The 22,463-nt window shown below is 54.2% G+C and overlaps 1 protein-coding gene across 1 annotated transcript in view; it reads right to left on the bottom strand.

Moving 5' to 3' along the window:
- Phf21b (PHD finger protein 21B) overlaps nucleotides 1-22,463 on the bottom strand; it is a 61,523-nt gene that overhangs the window by 7,673 nt on the left and 31,387 nt on the right. The window contains exons 3-6 of the mRNA XM_004845413.3: nucleotides 10,328-10,420; nucleotides 8,476-8,805; nucleotides 6,732-6,872; nucleotides 2,350-2,401 (exon numbers count right to left, since the gene is read on the bottom strand). Coding sequence (XP_004845470.1) covers nucleotides 2,350-2,401; nucleotides 6,732-6,872; nucleotides 8,476-8,805; nucleotides 10,328-10,420 — 616 coding nt within the window. The remainder of the gene's footprint in view (nucleotides 1-2,349; nucleotides 2,402-6,731; nucleotides 6,873-8,475; nucleotides 8,806-10,327; nucleotides 10,421-22,463) is intronic.

The raw sequence follows: 22,463 nt of genomic DNA, 5'->3' as shown, positions 1-22,463 counted from the left end.
AGCCTAGGAACACATACTGAGTACACTGTAGTCTCTTTCCCTCTTGCTGCTGGGTGGACCTGCAGCCCTCTCTGCGGGCGACTGCCTGCCTTCTACCTTCTCGCCTGCAGTGTTTCTCCTTTACAAACTTTTCTGGGCATTATGCTGTGTGCTTCCTGGGAGGCACCACAGGCCTCCTTGGGAGAAGATGGGGCCCAGATGAACATTTAGGGTACCATGGGGGTGGGGAAACGGGTTCAAAAGGAGGATTAATTATAAAACAATCCCTCATATTAGGAAAGCACTTGTCTCTCCCTCCTCTGCAACGCTAGGATGCAGTTTTCCTTCTGCTGGAAATGAGAAAGCGGAGGTTCAGAGTGGAGAAGGAGTTGCCCAAGGTCAGCCAGCTGCTAAGTGTCATGCTGACCAGGACTTGGACACAGGTCTTCGGTCCCCACCACCCCATGTGCTCTCCATGCTCCAAAGTCAGTTTCAGAATGGTTTTCAAATACAAGCTGAGGACAGAAGGAACCTTAGGCTCAAGTTCACAACATCAGACAGGTGGGGATGTGTGACTGTGTCATCTTGATCAGCTTAGGAGCTGCCCAGGGGATCAATGAAGCACACTCCTGGGTGGGTCTGAGTGGGTCATAGAGTGTGACCTTGGGAACTGCATATATCTATCTGGTCCCTGGGTCTTTTCTCTCTGGTGCTGTTCCCCTGCTCCACTTTACTCCACCCTGCACTTCCGCCATGCTGCTCCTGGCTTGGAGCCAGCCAACCATGGACTGAATCCCCTAAAACTGTGAGCCAAGTTAAACCTCTCCTCCTTCAAGTTATGGATGTCAGTTACTATATCCCAGCAGCGGGAATGTGACTCATACAGAGGAAAGCTCAGAGCATGCCTTCCTACCCAGCATACAGAGGTGACTCAGGGCAACCAGGACAGGGTCTCCCCATGGGGGCCAGGTCAGTGAGCTGGGATCTGGAAGACGGGCCCTCCCACTGCACCAGCCACCCACACAGTCCAGCAGCTGCCAGGGAGCAGGGGCACCGGGGTCGGCACAGGCTCTTCCCTTAGAGGCTCATGGAAGCATGCTGGCCTCAGCTGAGCTTGGGAGGGCTTGCTCTGATCCCTGCAGGGCCCTGTGGGTGCTGTAGCCTTGGCTGGGTCCCCTGCCTCCCCACACGTTTCCAACTTGACCTTAGGCTGAAGGTAGCAGGCTTGCTGGGTACAGCGAGCTCTCTGTTCAAACCTTCCTGTCCCACTTTTATTTATTTATTATTTATTTAGGTACCGGAGATCGAACTCGGGACCTTACGCTTGTGAGGCACCAGAACCACTGAGCTAAATCCCAGGCATTTTTATTTATTTTTTATGCTATTGAGGATTGAACCCAGTGCCTTCACACTGAGCTACATCCCTGGCCCATTTCCTCTTTTATTTTGAGCCATGGTCATGCCAAGTTGCTCAGGGGTGGCTTTAACTTGCAATCCTCTTGGCTCATCTTCCCAGAGTGCTGGGATGACAGGCATGCGCCACCATGCCCAGCTCTGTTCTGGATTTTAAGGAGAAAATACAAACCAGTCTGCCTTCTGGCACCCAGATACACCTGGGCATTTTCATTTCATGAAATGTCTTTAGCAGGCCAAGTGGTGTGGTGGGAAACACTCTAGGCTAGGAGTCAGGAGACCTGAATTCCAGCCTCAGCCTGATATCAAATGGCTGTGTCACCTTGGGCAGGTCAATCAACCTCTCTGGCCTCAGCTTCCTTCCCCACACGTGAGCTGGGGCCTGTACTTCCTGCCTGGAGTCACTAGTAAGTCAAACACCACCTCCAGGGTCACACCGGCCTGTCTGTTCAAACAAAGTAACATTTCCACGCCTACTGGCATGTGTGGCATGAACTGAGGTCCACAGACTAGGTACACTCACTAACTTGCCACATGGTGCCCAGCCGGGAGGAGTGCAGGGTTCCTGGTGCTTAACATCAAGGGGACGGCTCCACAATCCCATTCTACAGGTCAGCAAACCAAGGCACAGGGATGCACGGAAACGTCTGCTCGCATGGTTAGTAAATGGCAGAACTGGACTGGCCAGTCACTTCCTGTCGCTTCACTGCACTGCCTCCAGAGTAAGGACAGGGACCCATGAGTTCCCTTCGTGGAAAGAAGACAGTGCACAGTGGGGTCCATGCAGCCCCAGAGCACAGAGAGCTGGAGGGCCTCTCGGTCCCACTTGTCGCTGGGAACAGCTGCCCCACTGCAGTGCTTGGTGCACGGCTCCCGGAAGGAGGGCCACCCCTCATCCCCTGACCTGGATCTCCCACAACCAGCTGCTTCTGTCTGAGCCCAGTGCCCACTCCTTACCTTCCAGGTGCTCCGTGGTGACCAGGCCGAGCGCTACCATGAAGGCGATTTTCTGCAGAAAGGAAGAGGTGGAGTTAGTGAGGCCTTTGACTGTCGCCTGACTCGCACAGGGCATCTGCCTAAGGTGGCTGCAGGGCTAGGGCTCCAGGTGCCCTGGCCTCCATGCCACTGCTCCAGAGGCCAAGAAAGTGCTGGGGAACCAGATTCCCAGAGGCCATCCACGGGCCAGTTAGAGGGGCCCCTCAGAGGAGGGGAGGGCTCCCCCGAAAGGCTGGGAAAGCACGTCTCAGGTACGCTTAAAGACACACAGCTTACGCCGCCGAGCCCGTCACTGCTCTTAATCATCATTTATTTATTTAATTTGAAATCAAACACCTATGAACCCACAATAACTGCAAACCCCCAAACCCGACAGCGAGCTGCATCCCTCTGGTGCCCTCCCCTCATCCTGCTCCCTTTGCTTCCTTCCAGCGACCCTTCTTGTGGGTTTTGTAATTCGTGGTTTCTCGACTCTTCATGTCCAGGCACACACTCCTGTCACCCACCTGCACAGATCTAAATGTGACAAGACGTAGTTTGACCTGTTCTGACTTCACACAGGGCCAACAAACTGCATGTGGAGCTCACAGTGTGGCCCTTCCATCCGACATCCCTCAGCCCCAGCCCTCAGCCCCAGGTGAGGCCTTCCCGGGTCACCCTCTGCTGAAGATGTGGGTGAGCCCAAGGGTACCTTGGCCTGGGGCCGCATCCTGGCTCCTGCTCCTGTCCTTTAGCATCCTATAGATGCTCCCCTCCGCATTCTGGAACCAATCTTGTTGTGGAAATCCCAGAAGCCAGCCTCCCTGCTTCCCCTCTAAAGAGACATGCTCCTCCGCCTGGAAGGCAGCGTTTCCCACGTCTATGAGAAGCCAGGAATGTTCCTGGTGTGTCTCGGTGCAGACCGCTTTCCCGTGGTCCCCAGTGTCCTTTTAAGACAGGTTAAAGTCTTTATTTCAATTCATTTTTCTACAATCATCTTCCTAAAGGGAAGGGTCAGCATGTTATGAAAAGTGGAGATGGTAAGAGTCAGTCCTGTAAGGTGTGTGAGCTGGGATGACCCGAGTTCTGGAAACCGGGTTGGGGTCTAACATCTAGGCCAAGAAGAGCGGTCAGTCCAGGCTTCGTGCCCTCACCTGATTCGTGAATCACTTTCCGGCCCCATGGCTAAATGGACAGGGCAGGGACTCTATGCATCTGTGAGCAGACTCTTCTACTGCATCTGGGCCCAGGCTGGGCACTTCCTGTGATGGCTTCCTTATCTTTCAGCTCCAGGAAGGCGGAAGAGGCCAGCCTTCCAGCCCCCTGGGCAGGCAAGAAATGGAGACTCCACCTTATACACCCCCAATCTTCCTGTGGAGGAAGGGCTGGGAGCAGCGAGTGGAAACTCAGAACCAGGGTTCTCACGAAGCATGGTCAGGACCATCCTGAGCCCCACTCCACATGGTCAGAGGTGACTTCTCCAGACTGAAGGCTGCAGGTGGGGGCAGCAGGCTCTGGGTCAGACCGCCTGGCTGCAGTGCTCAACTCTGATGGGCCCAACTTCTATCATCAGCTATCATGAATTCTTAGCCACACGTAAAACAGGAATCAGACATGGGCTGATTCTTGAAACTGCTGACAAATGTCATCGCTGTCTGTCCTCTTTTCCAGGGTCCTAAAAGTGGAGGTCCCTGGGGAGGCTTCCAAGGTGTTACCAACAGCTGAGAGTTCTTGCTCACCTGGGACAGAAATTCTGACCTGGCAGAGCATAGCTCCTCTAATGCTAACTGCCCTGGGCTGTGAAGGCCAGCACCCATCAACTCTTTTGGTGCAGTTGCCCTCCTGCCGCTCAGAGGCAGTAGCTCTGAGCTACCTGGCTCCTGGCTGTTCTCAGGGCTCTCTGATGCTCTCCAGCTGCCAGCCATCTCCAGTTGCCAGCTGTTGGCAGGGCTGGTGGTTTTGGGTGTCACCAGCTCAGTGAACACCATGTGAACAGGCGGGAAAAGGCCACCCGGAAGAGGCTTTTTTAGAGCTCATGGTGCAAGAGAAGAGGAAACGGCAAATGGATTGACCCAGTCTGGCCTGAGGGGGCTGCTGAGACAGGGTGGTCATGGTAGGGGCAGAGTCTCTTTGACCTGCAGGGCAGTGTCATCCGTCACTGGTCTATGACTGATGGCTGCTGCAGCACAAGCAAACACCTCCCAGTGTAGCCTGGTGCAGAGGAATACATGTACTTCTGGGGATCACTGGGCCCCTCTCCTGCTTCCCCTCTTCCCTGTGACCCTTCTAAGCAACAGGCCAGCAACAGCTGCAGGCGTACAGTTACTGTGAGGGCTGCAGCTGACTCACACAGCACCTCCCAGTGGCACAGACCAGCTAGGTGCTAGCCATGCTGGGCTGCAGAAACATCCTGCCTGGAGCCCAGGTACGACCCTGGGGCACTGGCAAACCCAGCGCATCTCTAGCCGCCTCACTTCTTGTGCCATTTCAGCACCATCTAGGCAACTCTGGGCAACCCTGGCTTCCCATGCCAGAAGCCTGTCTACTTGCAATTTTCATTTCTTTACAAAAACCAATGTCTCCCCAGTGACCCTGGGCTCCCACCTGGCTCATCCACTGAAGTTTCTAGGCACTGCTGCTCAGGTTCAAGGTCAAGAAGATGCTTCTCTAATGGGGTTGGCACTGGGCAGGTCTGTGCACACCACTCTCCTCAGGTTGTAACTACAAGTTCTATTGAAGTCATTACTGTATTTATGCTAATTATACAGTTGGATGCAATTATACTAATTGTAAAAATGCACAATAATTGGCTAAGATACACTCTGAGAGCACAAAGAGAATCCACCCGAGGACCCTCAGAAAGTCGAGGGTGCAGCAAAACCTCGAGGGGCCAGCAGGGTGCAATGAGCCAGCCCATGGCTTCCCTGTGCACACAGCAGGTGCTCAGGCTTTGCCCGAAGGATGGAACTGATCATCTTTCCTGAGAGGAGTGGAGCTGGGGCCACAGAGGAGACAGTTCGCACCTCGGCCTCATCAGCAGTCGACCTTGTTGGCCATGTGCACATGGCGAAGGATGGTCTCCAAGCCATGCTCCTGCTCATGACATTCCATGGCTCCCCATCACCTAAGAAATAAGGTCCCATCCTGGCCACCTGTGTCCAGATCTTCCAAACTCAGGCTTGTCTTAATGCCAGGCCTAGATGTTCCTGTGTACATTCCCCAGTGTGGTCTGACAGGCCATGGGACTCCCCAGGGTGGGCAGAGCCCTTCCCACCACTGCATGAGGCTGTTATGGTACGCTCCCTGACATTCCAACCCTCCTGTGCTGTTCCCTGGTCTCTGCTGACTGTGTCCCCATCTGCACCTTCCAGGCCCTTCTGGGAGGAAGCCTGTCTCTCATCTCCAGCAGCTCTGACTACACCAGATGCATCCAGCCCATGCTGGAGTCCCTTGTGGCCACACCTGCCACCTACTGAAGTGAACTTCCTAGGGTGAGGACCACATCCGCCCATCTCACGGGAGGCAGGCAGGAAGACACACATGCACCAGGACAGAATCAGCAGGTGGGGAAGGTGTGCAGAAGGGTGGAGGATGGCGAGGAGGAACCGAGGCCAGAGAGGTCTGGAGGGGGAGCAGGCTGCCTGAGCCTGGGAGGGCAGAGGACATCGGCCACAGCACCAGGACAGCCACCTGCCGTGGCCAAGCCCCAGACTGCTGCTGCATCCAACTGCAGGGGCCATTGGCAGGTGTCACCATGGCTCCCTACAAGCCCGCTGTCCCGCCTCCTTTGGGGACACTGGGGAGGTGGTGCTGTGTGTGATTTCTGGAAGAGTCTTTGGGTCCCTCAGGAGACCAGCCTGAGGTGGGTGCTGACTTCTGAGGCACCCAGGGTCCTGCTCTGGCCACAGCAGAGGACAGGCAGGGCTACATGTGCCAAGGCAGCATTGTCCCCCTGGGCTGGGGGTCCTGAGGATGGGGACCACAGCCACAGTTCCTTGGAAGAGGGTCCACTCCCCTGATCTGGGGCTTCACTGACACTAAAGATCCCTAACAAAGGAGGCCTTGCTGCTCCACTCACAGATGAGGAAACAGGTGACTGGCCCAGTCCCACAGCTGGACACTGGTGGCACTGGGACAGGCAAAATGGTGCTGGGAATTGCACTGACCACTGCCCTACATTGCCACACACCTCCTCATCCCTGGGATGGATGGCTGAGACCTGGCTCACTGGGGGGGTGGTCCCGGATGGCAGCTCCTTCCGCATGGCACCTGGGCCAGGGCCATCAAGACCATTCCACAGCCCAGCCATGTACCCTGCACTGTGCCCGACCCAGAGCCTGGACCCTCGACAGGGGGCACCCTACCTCGGGGTTCTCCTGGCTCAGAGCTCGGTCTTCCTTCTTCTTTTTGGTGGCCTGAGCTCCCTGAGATGGCTCCTCTGTGGACGGCCGGGGCTCCGCTGAGCTCTCGGGCTGTGTCTGGACTTGAGGCTGGATAATGATGACCTGAGGGAGGTGGCAGAGGCGTGAGGAGGGCCCAGGCACATCCCAGAAGGTGCAGCACAGAGCCGGTACACCTGCTCTGATCAGAGCCTGCACCTCCCAACAGCTCTCCCGGCTGTGTGAGGGTTTGCATGAGACTGGTGGGTTCAAATCCTGCCCTGTTTCCCAAGTGTGTGGCCTCAGAGAGGTCATCCTGCCTCCCTGAACCTCAGCTTTGTTTCTTTTTAAACCATGGCAATGCCTGCACCGGGCAGGTCTCTTTATCCCCAGCCCAAATGCAGATAAACTGAGGTAAAGGGGCTCAGTGTATTCCTTGCCTGAGACCATCAGGTCAAGAGGCAGCAGGGCTGGGTCACTCCCACCAGGCCGGGGTTGACAGAGCTCCAGCTCCTAACCTTGCCCTGAGTGGGGATGCCTGAAGTGACAAAGCCACCTCTCCCTGGCTGCTCCTTCTCCTGCACCCTCACTATGTCTTTACTCTGGACAAGACATTGGGAAAGAATTGGTATTTTTCATGCACCCAGGGAAGAGCAATTCGCTAAGAGCAGCCAGCTAGGACCTGATCCAAGCCAGGAACAACCTGAATTGTTTTGGGTTTTAGTTCCCTCAGAACACATGCAGACTGTTTTAGGAATTGCAGGCTTCTAAGCCGGAAGAGGAAAATGTGTTGTTTTTCTGCTGGCTTAATGGATCAGCTTCATTCTTTGCATCACATTTTTTCAAAACATCAAATTCTCTGTAGAGAAAAACAAGATGCTCTTTTTTAATGTTCCCGGGGAAGAAAAACATTAAGCTCTTCAACAAAAACTCCCAGAGCCGGTCACAGAGTCAGGATGGGTACAGCGGAGGGAAAGATTCCCAGCATGTGTGGCAGCCTGTCCACACCTACAAAACGAGTCCAGGGCCACAGCAACAAAGATACACCCGGGTGCACCCCATCCTGTCAGGCACCGTCCTGGTCCCCTGCCATCGGATCCTGACCCAGGATGACCCTCCGAGCTTTGAGAATCCTTCTGGGTACTGACAACTGGGAGGAGGGTGGATGTGGAGCACCAACATCCAGGCTAGGGAAACAGGCCACAGAAGGGAAGCAGCAGCAGCCACAGAACCCAAAGGCCTGGAAAGGAGCCCAAGGGGACAGGGAGAGAGAAGATCTTAGCTCCGTTTTAGACCTTGGCAAGAAAGAAGTCAGGGATTTTCCATCCAGGCACCTGGGCTGTGAAACAGCCCCAGACTACGTGAGCCACCAGTAGAAATGGATGAGGTACTGGGTCCCCACAGCTGCCCACTCTGTCACTAATCACCCCACGGGCACAGTGACCAACTCAGCTACCGGCCACTCTTGCTGCACTGGTGTTAACTGGTTTACTCACCCAGAGGCCGATCTGTACAGGGGACCGCTGGCTCACTCATTCCACCCACTGCCGCTCTGCCATCACGCATTTATCCTGTTCATTTGTTCACTTCCGGTTGTCTGTCATGCCCTTGAACATCACACTCCATTCATCCACCCCTGCTCAACCCCTTCATTCCCAAGCCCACCTGGGCCTCCTCACCTGTCTCCTGCAGGACAGCCTCCCTTACCCGTGCCCGGGGCTGCACTCACCTTGCTGTCCGCACTGATGAGGAGGGGCTGCACTTTGATGCTGTCACTGACCACGGGCACGGCGGCATTGCTGGGGGAGGCGGAGATGATGGCGTAGGCCACCCCCGCGCTGCTCAGGGGCGAGGTGATGGCGGCGGGCTCAGCAAGGGCCTGGGGCTGGCTGCCGGGTGTCGGCACATGGTTGACAGTGTTGTTGGCGGTGGGAAGGGCTGGGCTAGGGTTCTTGATGCTGACCACAGTGCCCTTCTGGAACGTCGGGGGCTGCTTGGGTGGCCGGTCCCTGCCTGGGGCAACGGGGAGGCTGTCTGGGATCAGAGTCTTTGGCCTAACCTGGGGAGAGGGACAGGTGTACCGTCAGAGGCCCAGGCAGGCCGGGAGGCACGGCAGACCCCCTCAGAGGTGTCCAAGTCAGAGGTGCGGAGAGGGCCTTAGAACGGCCAGGGGACCCGAGTCTCCCAGCAGGCAAGCCCTGGACCCTGAGGATTCCTGCCGGGGCATGCACTGACTGCCACAGGGCACAGGGTGGTAAGGGGAAGGAGATGGGAGGTGGCCCAGGACGAGATGCAGGGACAGCAGAGCACAGTAAGTCCCCAAGCACAAAGCCCTGTACAGCTGGAGTCGAGCAGGGCCTGCAGACACAGGGGCTCTGCTTCTTCACCGGGTGGAGACGGGGCTGGGCTGTGCCTGTGCAGGCCACAGAGTCCACGCCCAGGAGAGGGGACCTGTGCAAAAGCCAGCACGGGCCGGGCCAGGCCAGGGCTCCGGTCAGGTTCCCTGGGCCCAGGTCCCTCACCTGTACACCAGGGTGACAGGCCACCAGTGTGGTTGGGGGTGGGTGGGTGAGCAAATGCCCAGCAAATGCCAGCTGTCACCAGTGTCCTGTCGTTATAACCACTGCAGCAGTAGACCTCAGCACACACCTAGACCCACAAGGGAGGTCACCCCGAGCCAGAGGTCCACGCGAGTACTACCTCCTCAGAGATGATGACAAGGAAGCTGGCACCCACCACAGCCACACTGTGGGTGTGGTCCTGCCCCTGCCCCAGAAGCGCACACTGAGGCACAGAGACTCGGCCTAGGCTTGGCGTGTGTGATGGCCACAGAGCACTGCTGACCCCCACATCCCTTTGTCCTGTCCCTAATGACATGCAGTGGGAGGGAGGGGTCTGGCCAGCTCTGCAGGGCCCTAAGCCTTGGGCAGGTCACTTCAGTGTGGCATGCCTTTGGGCAGCCGGCACCACACCTGTAAGCTCTGCCTAGTGCCTGGCACAGAGCCAGACCTGGGTCCTGGTGGCTCTGTGCCAGCCTCAAGATTGAGGGACAACACAGGCACCAGAATCAGCCCCTGTGAAAGAGGAGCTTCCAGCCCAGGAGGTTGGGAGCTGGGCGACCTGTCCAGGCATGGAGTCCATGGGGAAGCCTGGCTCAGAACCCAGGCACCTGGCCCCACCTCTGTGCTGCCTTCTGAAATGAGTTACCTCATCTAGAGTTCCTTCAACACTGTGGACTGTGATCCAGAGTCAAAAATAGACCCAGTGCTTTGCCCCAGGACAGAAACCTGGTGTTCACGAAACGGTGCTTGCAATGCACCCAGCCACCTGCTCTTCCATCCAGTCCAGACTCGCTTATTCCATTCAAAAAGAAATTCTGCCCCGGCCACTGAACTGACCTGGCAATTTCTTACTGTTTGAAAACCCGGGTTCCTCCCTGTGTAAAACCTGTCCAAAGGTGTCCTCTGACGAACGGCACAAGAAGCTAGAGAGGGAGGCGCTGCCTGGGGGAGGGATCCAGCTCAGGGATTGAGACCATGGGCACAGCCGATGACACCCTGGGGCCCCCCAGTATCGCTTACCTGAGGTAGCACGGCCGCTCCTTGCCCAGCCAACCTCTGCAAGGAGCTGACCTGAGGACCCGTGACAGGCACTGAAGTGATGCTTCCCAAAGCCTGCAAACAGAGAGGTGAACTGAGCCCACACATAGAGCCAAGGTGGACTCAGTCTGTCTGGGAGATGGCAAAGCCTACCCTTTTTCTGTTCCTTTTCTTTCTTTTTTGCAGTAGTGGGGATTAAACCCAGGGCCTTCACACTGAGTTACATCCCTAGCCTGTTTACTTTTTGAGAGAGGGCTTCATGAAGTTTCTAAATTGCCTCTTCTTGTCATCCTCCTGTCTCAGCCTCCCTGTGCTAGGGTTACAGACATGCGCTACCATGCCCAGTTTAGTCTTCCTGTTCTTACCGTCTTTTTATAAATCACAAAGTAATCTATCTTCCTCCAAGAAATTTTGGAGAAAAAGAAAGAATGGTATTACCCAGAAAACCATCACACTAGCTTTCTCTGGTAAGTTCTTATGCAGTGAGATGGAGTTCTGTAACCCTTTCTCCTACTTTTACTTAGGAACCTGTGAGATTTTCCAGTGTCACAATAAACTTCATCAATCGCCTGTTGATAGATGAGGATTCTTCAATTCAGCAGGCACGATGGTATTTCCTAGCTCATCTCTCTCTCTCACACACACACACACACACATTCTCTCTGCTATAGAGAGTGAATTTTTAGCCCATTCTTTTCCAGTTAATAAACAATGGTGCAATCAACATCTCTATGGATAAAGCCAGTGCCATATCTCAGGATATTTCCCTGGGAGAGAGTTCAAAAACAGGGATTTATGAGTCAAAATGTGGGAGTGCTTTTCAGGCCTTGACACTTACCCCCACTGGCCTCCTGGTGGAGACTTGCCCTGAGTGTGACCTATGTGTCCCTCAGCTCCCAGCATCACTCATGGAGGACATCCTAGTGCATGATGGGATGATCACAACAGCTGCAGGGTGGACACTGGGGTGGGGAGGTAAGAGCTGACACCCCCAGGACTCCAGGCCCACAGAAAGAGAGATGTGCTTGGGGTCCTCACTTGTCTGAAGTCTCCTTCTGTGGGAGGCACCATTATTCACAGCCCCGATGGAGAAGCAGTTCTACAGGACCAGGTCTGTACCCTACAACCCTGGGGCATATGGCGGAGAGGTATCTCTCACCCAGGGCCAGTGACCAGCAAGATTCTCTCTGAAACTCAGATGCAAACATTCTTAACAGAAATGTTAGCAAACCAACAGCCCATGCATACAAGGCTGCTTCATCACTCAGAAGTCAGTCAGTGCAATTTATTGTAAGAGTATTTTGAAGGAGAAAAATCACATACTTATCACAGTAGGTGGAAAAAAAAAAAAAAAAGCTAAAACCAATACATGAATTTAACAAGGTTGCTGGATATTAGAATAAAATATGATACTGGCCATGAACATTCAGCAATTTAAAAATGTCTAAATCCCATTTACAATGGCATTGAAAAATAACAATAAGAAATATTTAGGAATAAATCTGAACCGTAGCTGTATAAGACCTATACATTGAAAACTTCCAAATACTGTTGAGAGAAAAAGAAAAAGACCCAAGTATGGAAAGATATACCATAACCATGGAGTAGAAGGCTCAACATGAAGATGTCAATTCTCCCCAAGTGGATCTATAGATTTGACCCAACCTCAATCAAAATCTCAGCAGGCCTACATATTGAATTATAAGGGACCTAGAATAACCAAAAGAACTCTGAAACAAATACAAACAATAACCAAAAGTCACTACCTGACTCTGGGACCTACTGTGACTCTACAGTAGTCAAGATGGCGTGGATTTGGTGTTAACATGCACAAATACATCCCTGGACCAACAGAGTCCAAACTAGACTCACACAGTCAATTAATTTTATTCAAGGGCTAAAAAGACAATTTTGTGGGGAAAGGGCAGTCTCTTCCCAAATGGTGTTAGAACAAGGAGATATCCATATATTATAAGCAAAACAGCATTTCAATCCACACCACCAACCATATTTTAAAAAATAACAAAACAAAACTAACTAGAGACTTAAATGTAAAGACTAAAGCGAAAACATTTCTAGATGAAAATGTAAGAGAAATTTTTGGACGTGGCTTAGACACAATAACAAAAGTAGACTTTAAATAGGAACAAATAAATGAACTTCAACAAAATTTAATACTTTCACGAATAAGTAAACTTCAACAAAATTTTCTCCTGAAGGTGAGAAAACAGCATTAGGAAAATGTAAATCCAAGCCACACACTGGAGAATGATCACACACAAATCACCTGACCAGAGCAAAGAAAGAACTCTAGAAATGCAACAACCTGTTTTAAAAAGAGTCGATCTGAATAGCTACTTCACTATGAAAGATATACAAATGGCAAATAAGCAGATGAAGATACACAGCATTTTTTTTTTTGGTACTGGGGATCGATCTCAGGACCTCGTGCTCGCCAGGCAGGTGCTATGCAGCTGAGCTACATCCCCAGCCCACTGAGCATTATTAAGAAAGTGCAATTGTTTGGCATATGATCAGGCCAGTTCCATCCCTGGGCCTCTCAAGAGGCATGGGAGCACGTGGTCACACAGAGCTCTGGAAATGAATGCTTACCACAGCGGGGACAACCGTGTGCCCAGCAGCTGTATGGATCACAGCTGTGCCATGCCACGGGAGACAAACGTAGTCAGCTGCAAAAGGGCATCAAGATGGGGCACCTTCGAGCACAGGATCCCCCTAGCCAGGCCCTAGGGAAGGAGGGGTTTGCACCCACCAGGCCTATGGCCTGAGGCACCACAGTCTCTGCTTACACAGAGGTGCAGATCAAAGCGCCTCCTTTAGTCTTGCGTCTGAGGGTGACGGTTTCCTCCCAGAACACCCTGGTATGCTCCCCACTCTGCTTCTCTTGCTCAGAGACAGGCCCCCAAGTGTGTTCTTCCACATCCTTATAAACCTCTCATTAACAAGCAGAAAAGACATTTTATTTGGCAAGGGCTGACCTTTCTGTTCCACGCTGGAATTTATCGATACAGCAGAAACAATCATCTCAGAGGCTATTTCATGAGCACCGGATATTTTATAGCCACACTTCTGTCAGGATAAATGAGATCCAGATGACTACGTTTACAGCTCTAAGCATTTTAATAGGGGGAAAAGGGCCATAAAAGTCAAAGATATCTTCAAATTTTCCTGCATTTGCTGAGTTCCACTGGCAGCCAGGGAAATGCTGCAGACAGCTGGCAGCAGGTGTGTGCCCAGGAAGGTGCCCCTGGCCTGAATAGGGCACACAGGCTTTGGAAAGTGTCCCTCAAAGGTTGGTGAGTGAAAGGCCTGGTCCCAGGGTGGACTCAGCTCAGAGGCCATGGGCCTGCAGTTCACAGGCTGCCTGACTTCCAACAAGGCAGCTTCATCCACTTGCAAAGGGAACCCAATTTTCCTGCTGGAAAGATCAAACAAGTAGCCTGCACCTTCCGACCTAATGAACCACACAGGGCTATGTGGAAACCATTCCACATAGCCCTGACTCCTGCTGTATAGATGGGGAAACTGAGGCCTAGAAAGTGAAAGACATTTCCATAGGGCCATGCCCATGAGGCAAATCTCAGGGCCCTTCCCAGCCTGGCCAGCTATGAGAGGAGATGGTGTAAAAGAAGGAAGGTGCTGCTGGAGATGGGTGGGTGGGTCCCCTCCTGGGGGAAGAGGAGGACACTCTTGTGGATGCCATACCCAGGAACCCACATCTGAGGCTGACTCTTCCCAGGGATTCAGTCCAGCACAGGGTACCAGCTGCCAGCAGATACCAGGTCAGCCAGGAAGAAGGCCACCAGCAAGCTGATGAGGTGGCCAAGTCATGGGTGACCTGAGGGTCAAGCGCACATGGATCTACAAGATGCTGGGGGTGGGAAACTGAGAAAGGCAGGGCAGGGCCCAGCAGCCCTGGGCATTGGTCTCTGTCCAGGCCAGGACCTGAAGGCTTCCCAGGGAGGAGGTGGCCAAGAACCATCACCACCCCCATGCTGGGGCTGTTTCCTCATCTGAGAAATGGGAGCACATCGTTTCTGAGGACCCGAGAGCAACAGTCAGGGAGCTCTGAGGGGATCTACGAGTCCCATCAGCGTAGGGACAGTGCCAACAAGGGGGAAACAAGAACCACCACCGCCCAGGCTGCAGCACAGCTTCCTGACTGCGGCGTCCTGGGTGGTGGGCACGCACTCAGGCCCCTTGGCCGATGTCGTAAGGCATGGGGGAGGACTCTCTTCCCGCTAGGACACGGACAGAAATATAGAGAAGGCTCAGTGGGCAGCAGCCACATGGTCCAGCTTGGACAGCAGGATCTGGTCCAGGATGAGTGCTTTGGTTCCGCATCGCTTATGGTTCCTAGAGACCACAGCTAACCAGGCTGGGAGGCGGCCCAGGCAGCTGCAGCCCCAGGTCACTCAATGAGCAGGACTCCTGGGACAGAGCCTTCCTGGCCCCCTCCACACCCTGAGCCACTGCTCACTGGGCATTAATTGCTTCTAAGGCTGTGATCTCCTTGGGTCTTCACAGATCAGAGCAGATCTGATGTTTATTCGGCAAAGATAACACGCAAACTCCTACCTCGGTGCCTGCTAATAAATATTAATAGAACAAAGGCACTACTCCAACTGTTACAAAACCAGTTTATTACTCACAGATGAAATCCAACGGCCACCTCCATCCCTGTCGGGAAGAAACCGGCCTGTCCCGTGCACGGCTGGTGTGAGGTCGCTCAGCCTGTCCTCTGTGTGCCAGGTCTGTGGCCCACTGACCCTTACACTTGTCCACACAGGGCTGGTGAGGGCCACCTGGAGTCCAAGGGAGACCCCAGGGAACTGCTGTGTTCAGGATACGTCCGGGGCACGGTACCGACCTGTGTGTGAACGTCAATCCGGATGGCACAGCCACCCCAACCTCCTCACCTCCAAGCAAGGGAGCAGGACAGGGGCCACAGGGGGCAGCCAAGGCAGCTGGCACACAGGTGTGTTACGAGCTGGGGCCAGCACGACTGTCCCTGAGCAGGGGATGCACCACCCAGCAAGATGTCACAACAAGAGACCTCTCAGGGGCCGGAGGATTAACCAGCTGTTCTTCCTGCAGGTTGAGCCTAACCTTGAAAGCTGGCCCAGCATGTCCCCAGCAGCAGTCAGGGAAGTCATGGGAAATGGAAGGCAGGGCAAAGATGTGGGCACCAGCAGCAGGGTGAGCGGGGGAACTGGGGGCTGCAGCTCCCAATGGCAGGTGGTGGAGGAGGAGAGGGGTCAGCAGAGGCCCAACCACTGGGGGCCTTGAATGCCTTTACCAGGGGCACAGCCCCTGGCAACAGAGCCAAGGCAACAGAGCCGAGGCAAGGTCTTGGTGGACGCAGCAGGGGCAGCAGTGTGGCTGCCAGACCAGGACCCACGCAAAAGGTGCCAAGCACGAGCCAGGGCAAAGCACAGGGCCCTCACCCAGCTGCAGAGACCATCTGGGCCCCACATCTTCTGCTGGGAACGGCAGCACTCGGGGGACAGCCTGCTTGGCCCTTCTCACCCTGCAGCCACCCTCTCCCAGGGCACTGGGGTGACTCCCCACACCCAGTGGTCCCCAGATGTGAGCGACATCTTAGGGGGCCATGACGTCCCCCCTTGAAAGCAAGAACCATCTTCAGAAACCTACCTACGCTGAGCGGCTCTGAGCGGGGGCAGAAGGGTTGCAGGTGCCCAGCTGGGAGGCGGCTCACCGAGAGCCCTGTCCCCCATGACACTTGCGGTCCCAGTGACCCTGACTGAGCCTTGGCGGGCACAGGCAGCTCCCTGGGCCACTTAACCAACTGCAGAGGCCTTGAGAGGGGAAGCTGCTCTCGATCAGAACGTGCTGAACACAAGCGACGCTTGGGGCTGACATTTAAAACACCCTTTCAGAGGCCCTCAGTGTCGCTGAGTGGCTTAATTATCTTGAAAAGGTGTAATTTTATGCTATTTAGTAGGAAATACACACTCTAAATGGCATCGTGGACTAAGGATCGGGGCTGTGATTGTGAGGTGGGCAAACCGCGGCCATGGCATCCCAGAAACTCCAGGAGCTGGCTGGGGCGCATTCTGGAAACTTCTGCACAGAAGTGGCAGCCTTGGAAGTCACTCTGGCTCTGCAGTGGCAGAGGCCCCGAGACCGGCTGACACAGCAGAGTCCACAGCTACTGAGTGGGGAAATAGGCACCAGAGCCTCAAAGGACCCTCCTGGGCCGTCTGCCCTGCAGGACCCCTACTGGCACCCCAGGGACTGTCGAGAATGTCCCATGCTAGAAGGTGGGGGAAGCAGCCCGGAAGCCGTGGACAGGGACAGGAAGACAGTGTGGTCCCGAAGGGCCTGGGTTTGTTTCTGTCCTCTCCTCTGTGCCCTGGAACAATGCATCAAAATCTAATCCTGGAGCGGGCAGATGGGGTGACTCCTCCTAGCCTGGAGTACGGCAGGGCTGCCTCACTGGACCTGGGGACAGAGGCCAGATGGGCTGAATGGGGGTGCCAGTTCTTTCCCATGTCCCAGCACTCCAATGTGTGGGGTCTTGGGCGAGTTTGCATCTACTCCTTGGATGCCCTGCAGGCTCAACCTGGGCCCTCAGGTCCAGGGAGGCCGCTGCTGCCAGGCCTGCATCACAAACCAAACCACAGGAAAGCAGAACACAGCCAGACATGGTAACGTTACCACCGACCTCGGCACAATGAACAGCCATCCAGGAAATCTAATTTTCGCATGTGACTTGCAGATGTGCCCTCCCACGGGCCTGGCCTCATTACCCCCACCTCCACTGCCACCAGAATCTAATTCAGGGAACTTGTGTCTGTACTAACACCTCAGGAAGCCCCCGGACCATCTGGGAAGTGCTCTTCTGTGCCCACAGGCCACAGTTCCCTGCTGTCCCCAGCCAGTGCTCCTTAGAGGGCCCCTGGGGGCCGCCAGGTTGCTAGACCGTCCTGTGTATATGATATCTTGGTCCAGGTGGTGAGGCCAGGTCTGCTGGGGCAGCACTGGGAAGCTGTGAGGTCCCACGCTCTCCCGGGCCTGGCAGAAACACTGCTCCCAGTCTGCAAGCTTCATGTTCTCACGGTGCCCTAGCAGCCCCAACCTGTCCCCATGTCCTTTCCTCTGAGCTCCAGACCTGCGTAACATCCCAGGGGCACCTCGTCTCCTGGCTCCATGAGCTCCTGAAAGTGGCTGATCTGAACTCAGGCTAAGATATGTCTGAGACTTCAAAGACACAGTGTGGAAGAGTAAACTACCTCATTAGTGTTCTAAAACATGAATTACACACTGAAATGATAGTTTGGAATTCTGGGTTACATAAAATGCATTATTAAAATCAATTTCACACTGGCCATGGTGGTGCACACCTATAATCCCAGCACTCAGGAGGCTGAGGTAGGAGGATTATCTCAAGTTGGAGGGCAGCCTGGGCTACAAAATGAGTTCAAGGCTACCTTAGGTTCCACAATGAGACCCTATCTCAAAAAAATTGATTTTGCCTGTTTTTGCTTTTACTCTTTCCCCCTCATAATGGGCTAGAACCCAGAATCTGGCACACATGAGGCAATGTTCTACCCTGAGCTGCACCTGACTCCTTTTCACTCCTACTGAGGCCTGAGCTGGGGAGTTCTGTCATGCCTGGGGTGTGAGTTACTTGAGGGCCGAAGCTGTCAGGACTCACCAAACAGTACAACTAGAATTTCAGTGTATGTAAATTACATCTCCCAGGAAAATTGTGTATTTTAAAAGGCAAGTGCTGATGCTCCAGTCTTCATGGAGGGAGGTGGCAGGAGCAGCCCCACCAGGGTGGACCCCACCCAGGGGCCTGGATGCTTTGGAATGGAATCCATTCCTCCCAGCTGCTCCAAGTCAGGGGCGGGGACCGAGAGGCACAGGGGGCTGGCCCATACCAACAGCATAGGAGTCCCCAGGACAGCAGGACCCCGGGGGTGCCCGGAGGGAAGCACACAGGCCAGGGGGAGGCCAGGCTCGGCAGCAACTCCTTGGTCACATCCAGCCCTGAGGTGCCACATGCCAAATCTTTTCTTTGTAAACTACAGGCACAGGGCTTTACACAGGCACACTGCGCAGCCTATGACAACTGCCCTGGCCTCCTGCAGTGCTCACAGACCTGGGTATACAGCAGGTATCAAATAAATGCTTGGCCCCTGGACTCTACAGCTCCTGAGGGAAGGGGGACCCACCCAGGCCAGTGCCCTGCTCTTTCACCATATGTAGGATGCCAAGTCCCATGAGCCTCGGTTTCCCCCTTGATGAAGTGGAAATTACACCTCCAACTGGAGCACGGGGCTGTGTAGACATTGAAAGTGCAACGCTTCCAGGATTGGGGGTTGAGTGTTCTTCCCATGGCATCTCACTTGTCAGGCCCCCTGGGTCCACGAGTGACCCAAAGCAACCTCAAGGTGCTACAGGGATGTAGTAAGGCCTGGCGAGGCCCTGCCTAAGGCCTGCTGCTCACATCGTGGGGCAAACAGGTCAAACAGCAGGCATCGACAGTCAGGGAATCCCCTGGTCCTAACCAAGCCTGCAACCCTGGGTCCTCCATCAGCTCCATGGACCTATGAGTGGGACAGCTGCTTGGAGACCAGGGAGAAGGGATGGCAAGCAAACTCTGACAAGTGACCGAGTGATGGAGAAGGAACAAGCAGACCCCTTTCCAGCCCACAGCCTGGGAGCTCTGAGTCCTGGACCGGGAAGGAGAGGCCGGGGTGTGGTCTCACTCTTTGCTCCTACCTCAGTCAGACAACACTACCTCTCCAAGCTGAAGACTGCGCCTCTAGAAAGCGGAGACACTAACGTCCTAGGATCACATCCACATTCCAGGGAAAGGGCTAATGCACACCTGCAAAGTGCTTCCCACTCCCACCTTGCCTTCATTTCCTCCCCTGCAGTAGCTAAAGAGGCCAGGTCAGCTCCTCAAGTCACTGCGAATGGGCCCCAAGGTGGGAGCCCTGTGTGCTGTGCACAGGGCAGTGACACTGGGTTTTCTGAAGATCCCATTCATGCGAGATGAGTTCCTAACATTTCTCTACGGCAAGACACCCTAGGGTTCCGCTTCCTCCACTCTGGGAAGTGGGGTGTAACTCCTCCAGTGACATGAGTCTGACAGTGCTTCCCCTAGGGATACAACCTTGAATCTGGTGGGCACCGGGCACCTTTGAAGGCTGGGCAGGAGCCATGGTCTCTGCTTTGGGCGATTCTCCTGTGGAGCTGGACCTCCACCTTCTGCCCCTGGACATAGGGGCCTCCAGATTTTGAAGACACCATGGTCCCCAGGCCGCTGGCCTTCAAACTGCATCAAAGTGCCCGATTCCGGGTCTCCAGACTGCAGGATCCCAGGACAGCACCCTCTATGTCCGCACATGTCCTCCTGCCTCCACTGGGGAGAACCTAAGGTGGGCACCATGTGCTAACATGGGAAGCGAGTAGACGGTGCCCGTGCTGAGCATTTCTTCCATTAAACATAGAGTGAGCCCAGGCAGCACGCTGGCTCGGCACCGGATGAACACAGCTCCAGACCCTCCTCCCTCATCAGCCTGAGACAGAGGGCACTGATCACAGTGCATGACACAACCAAGCACCGAGATTTGGACAGCTGGCCTTGGTGGGCAGGCTGCAGCAAGGGACCGACGTGTCGAGTGAGGACAGGGAGACGCTAAGCAGATGACACAGTGGGGGGCTGTTTGGAGATGACCCCCAGCCTCTCCAGCACTGAATTTATGGGGCAGAGGCCTGACCCAGGGGTGTGTGCTCAGGGACCTTCTCACCCTGCCTAGTGTATCTTTTCCTCATTACTCAACACTTAATGGGATGACAGACAGGATTAAGTAGCAAGTCATCGCCAGCACCGTTACAGTCCTGGCAAGACGACTCCAAATTAAATCTAACAGTCAATGAAATCGTCAATATTTAATTTACTCATTGCAGGTGGCAATTTAGCCCTGGTGACGGTATTGTTTAATGGTGGAGATGTTGGGATTTATCACACATCACAGGGCTGGGGGACGGCAGGGCTTTTCTTGGGAGGAGGGAGGAGGTCTCAAGGGACCCTCCAGACAACCTGGTGAGGATTCAGGCCGGATGTAAACCTGATCCTGAGCACCCTGGGGATCCCGGGGGACCACCCACCAGGCCACCCAAGGCAGGGGCTTTTGGTTTTGGAATCTACTGTTGAAACAGGAAGCTTAGAAAGAACTAAGGATGGATGAGCCTTCGGAGGCGGGAGAGGCTTCCTCCACCTCTGACGACCTTCACCAAGGTCACAGAAGCTGGGCTCTCAGGGGAGCCCCCCTAGGTGCTCAGGGCAGACCAGGGACGGTTCAAGCACCACTCTCTCACTCGAGCTCTGGGAAGGGGGAGAGGGGGCTGTTACACCAATCCCCGGCCCAGCCCACCTTCTGCAGGAAGCCACTGCAAGCTCAGCAGAGCACCGGCCCCCACCCCACCCCCAGCTCCCGCTGCCTCCTGCTGCAACTCTTCCCACCTGCTGTTCCCCCAGGCACTCTCCCTCCCCATCCGCCAGCCCCAGGTCCACCTGCCCCAGGGCTCCCTGCCATCCCAGTCTCCCTTCGTCCTGGACATCTGCAGGGGGACTGGATTCCAGTGGGGTCAGGACCACACCGTGTCCCCCCAGGGGCCAGGCGCAGGAAGGTGGACTTTGCAGGACTGATTGTTTTGGAAAGGTATCTTGCCTGACTCTGCATGCAAAACCTCATGTAGGCACATCAGTAAGCTGAGGTATGGAACTGTTTAAGGAGGGGAATCCTGTTCACGCAGCAGGGCTGGGGCTGGGTCCTCAAAGCCTCAGAGTTTAAAACCACTTTTTCTTTGTATGTAAATAACAAGCACACAGAGTCAAGAATCAATCGCCAATCCTCCCTTTCTTACATAGCTGCTCTTTCCCCTGCGTCAAGCTGTCCTTGCGTGGTTTTCTAGGCTCCTCTTGCTACTTTTCCCAGGACTTCCTGACAGAATGATCGAACTCTTTCCCGGGCCGACCGCAGGCGGCAGCTCCCCCACACCACGCCCATCCCAAGCTTGCATCTCCTACTCCAGCCTGTGTGGGATTCTCCCGGGGCTGTAGGACCCCCTCCCACATCCCCTGCTCCACTTACCCTATGTCTTTCTTCTTTTTTCCCCCACTCTTTTTTTTTTTTTTTTTTTTGGCATCGCAGGACATTCGAGGGAATGCTTCTCACAAGGAGACCAATCAGGAGAAAGAGGCTGTAAGGGGCAATCCACATCCGAGGACTGGGCATCGAACTGCACACAGAAAACCAGAAGGAAGCAGAGGAGGAAACAGCCATGAAAGATAAGGTTGGGAAAATCTCTCAAAAAGTAGGATCAGAACAAAATTCTGCAATACGTAAGAAAATGGATGGAAGGCCGGGGATTTAGCTCAGTGATTTCACCGCCTGCTGCACAAGCACAAGGACCAAAGTTCGATCCCCGGTACCAAAAAAAAAAAAGAAAGAAAGAAAGAAAGAAAGAAAGAAAGAAAGAAAGAAAGAAAGAAAATGGATGGATCTGGAGACCATCAGGTTGAGTGAAATAAGCCAGGCTCCAAAAGACAAACACTGTGTTCTCTCCCTCATATGTGGAATTTAAAGAAGATGACAGGAAAGCAGAAGAAGACTTTTATTAGACCAGAGGATGTGAATAAGAGAGAGGAAGGTAAGAGGTGATGGATATGAGCAAAATAAACACACTCATCCCCCCAAGTGTGAAAGTGAGCAAAGTATCTTACAGGCTTATACGAATCTGCCAGAATGGAACAGAAATTAATCTGTAGAGCCAATTTAAAAAGAGTGGGGGCCCGAGATTTAGCTCAGTGGTTCCACCGACTGCCTTGCAAGTGCAAGGTCCAGAGTTTGATCCCCGGTACCAAAAAAAAAAAAAAAAGTGCTGGCTCAGGGGACAGGGCTTTAGCTCAGTGGTGCCATTGCCTGCTTGGCAAGCGCAAGGTCCAGAGTTCAATCCCGGTACCAAAAGAAAAAAGTGCCGGCCCGCGCAGTGGCTATTAATACGTGGTTCCTTCCAGACTGGAAGCCAGTGGTGGAGACACTGACCCCAAGCT

Source organism: Heterocephalus glaber, unplaced genomic scaffold (genome assembly GCF_053883595.1).
Source record: "Heterocephalus glaber isolate CG9 unplaced genomic scaffold, H.glaber_assembly_v1.0 deba00001444, whole genome shotgun sequence".
NCBI classification, from domain to species: Eukaryota; Metazoa; Chordata; class Mammalia; order Rodentia; family Bathyergidae; genus Heterocephalus; species Heterocephalus glaber.
The sequence above is the reverse complement of the archived record's forward strand: the minus strand, read 5'-3'. Positions and strand labels throughout refer to the sequence as shown.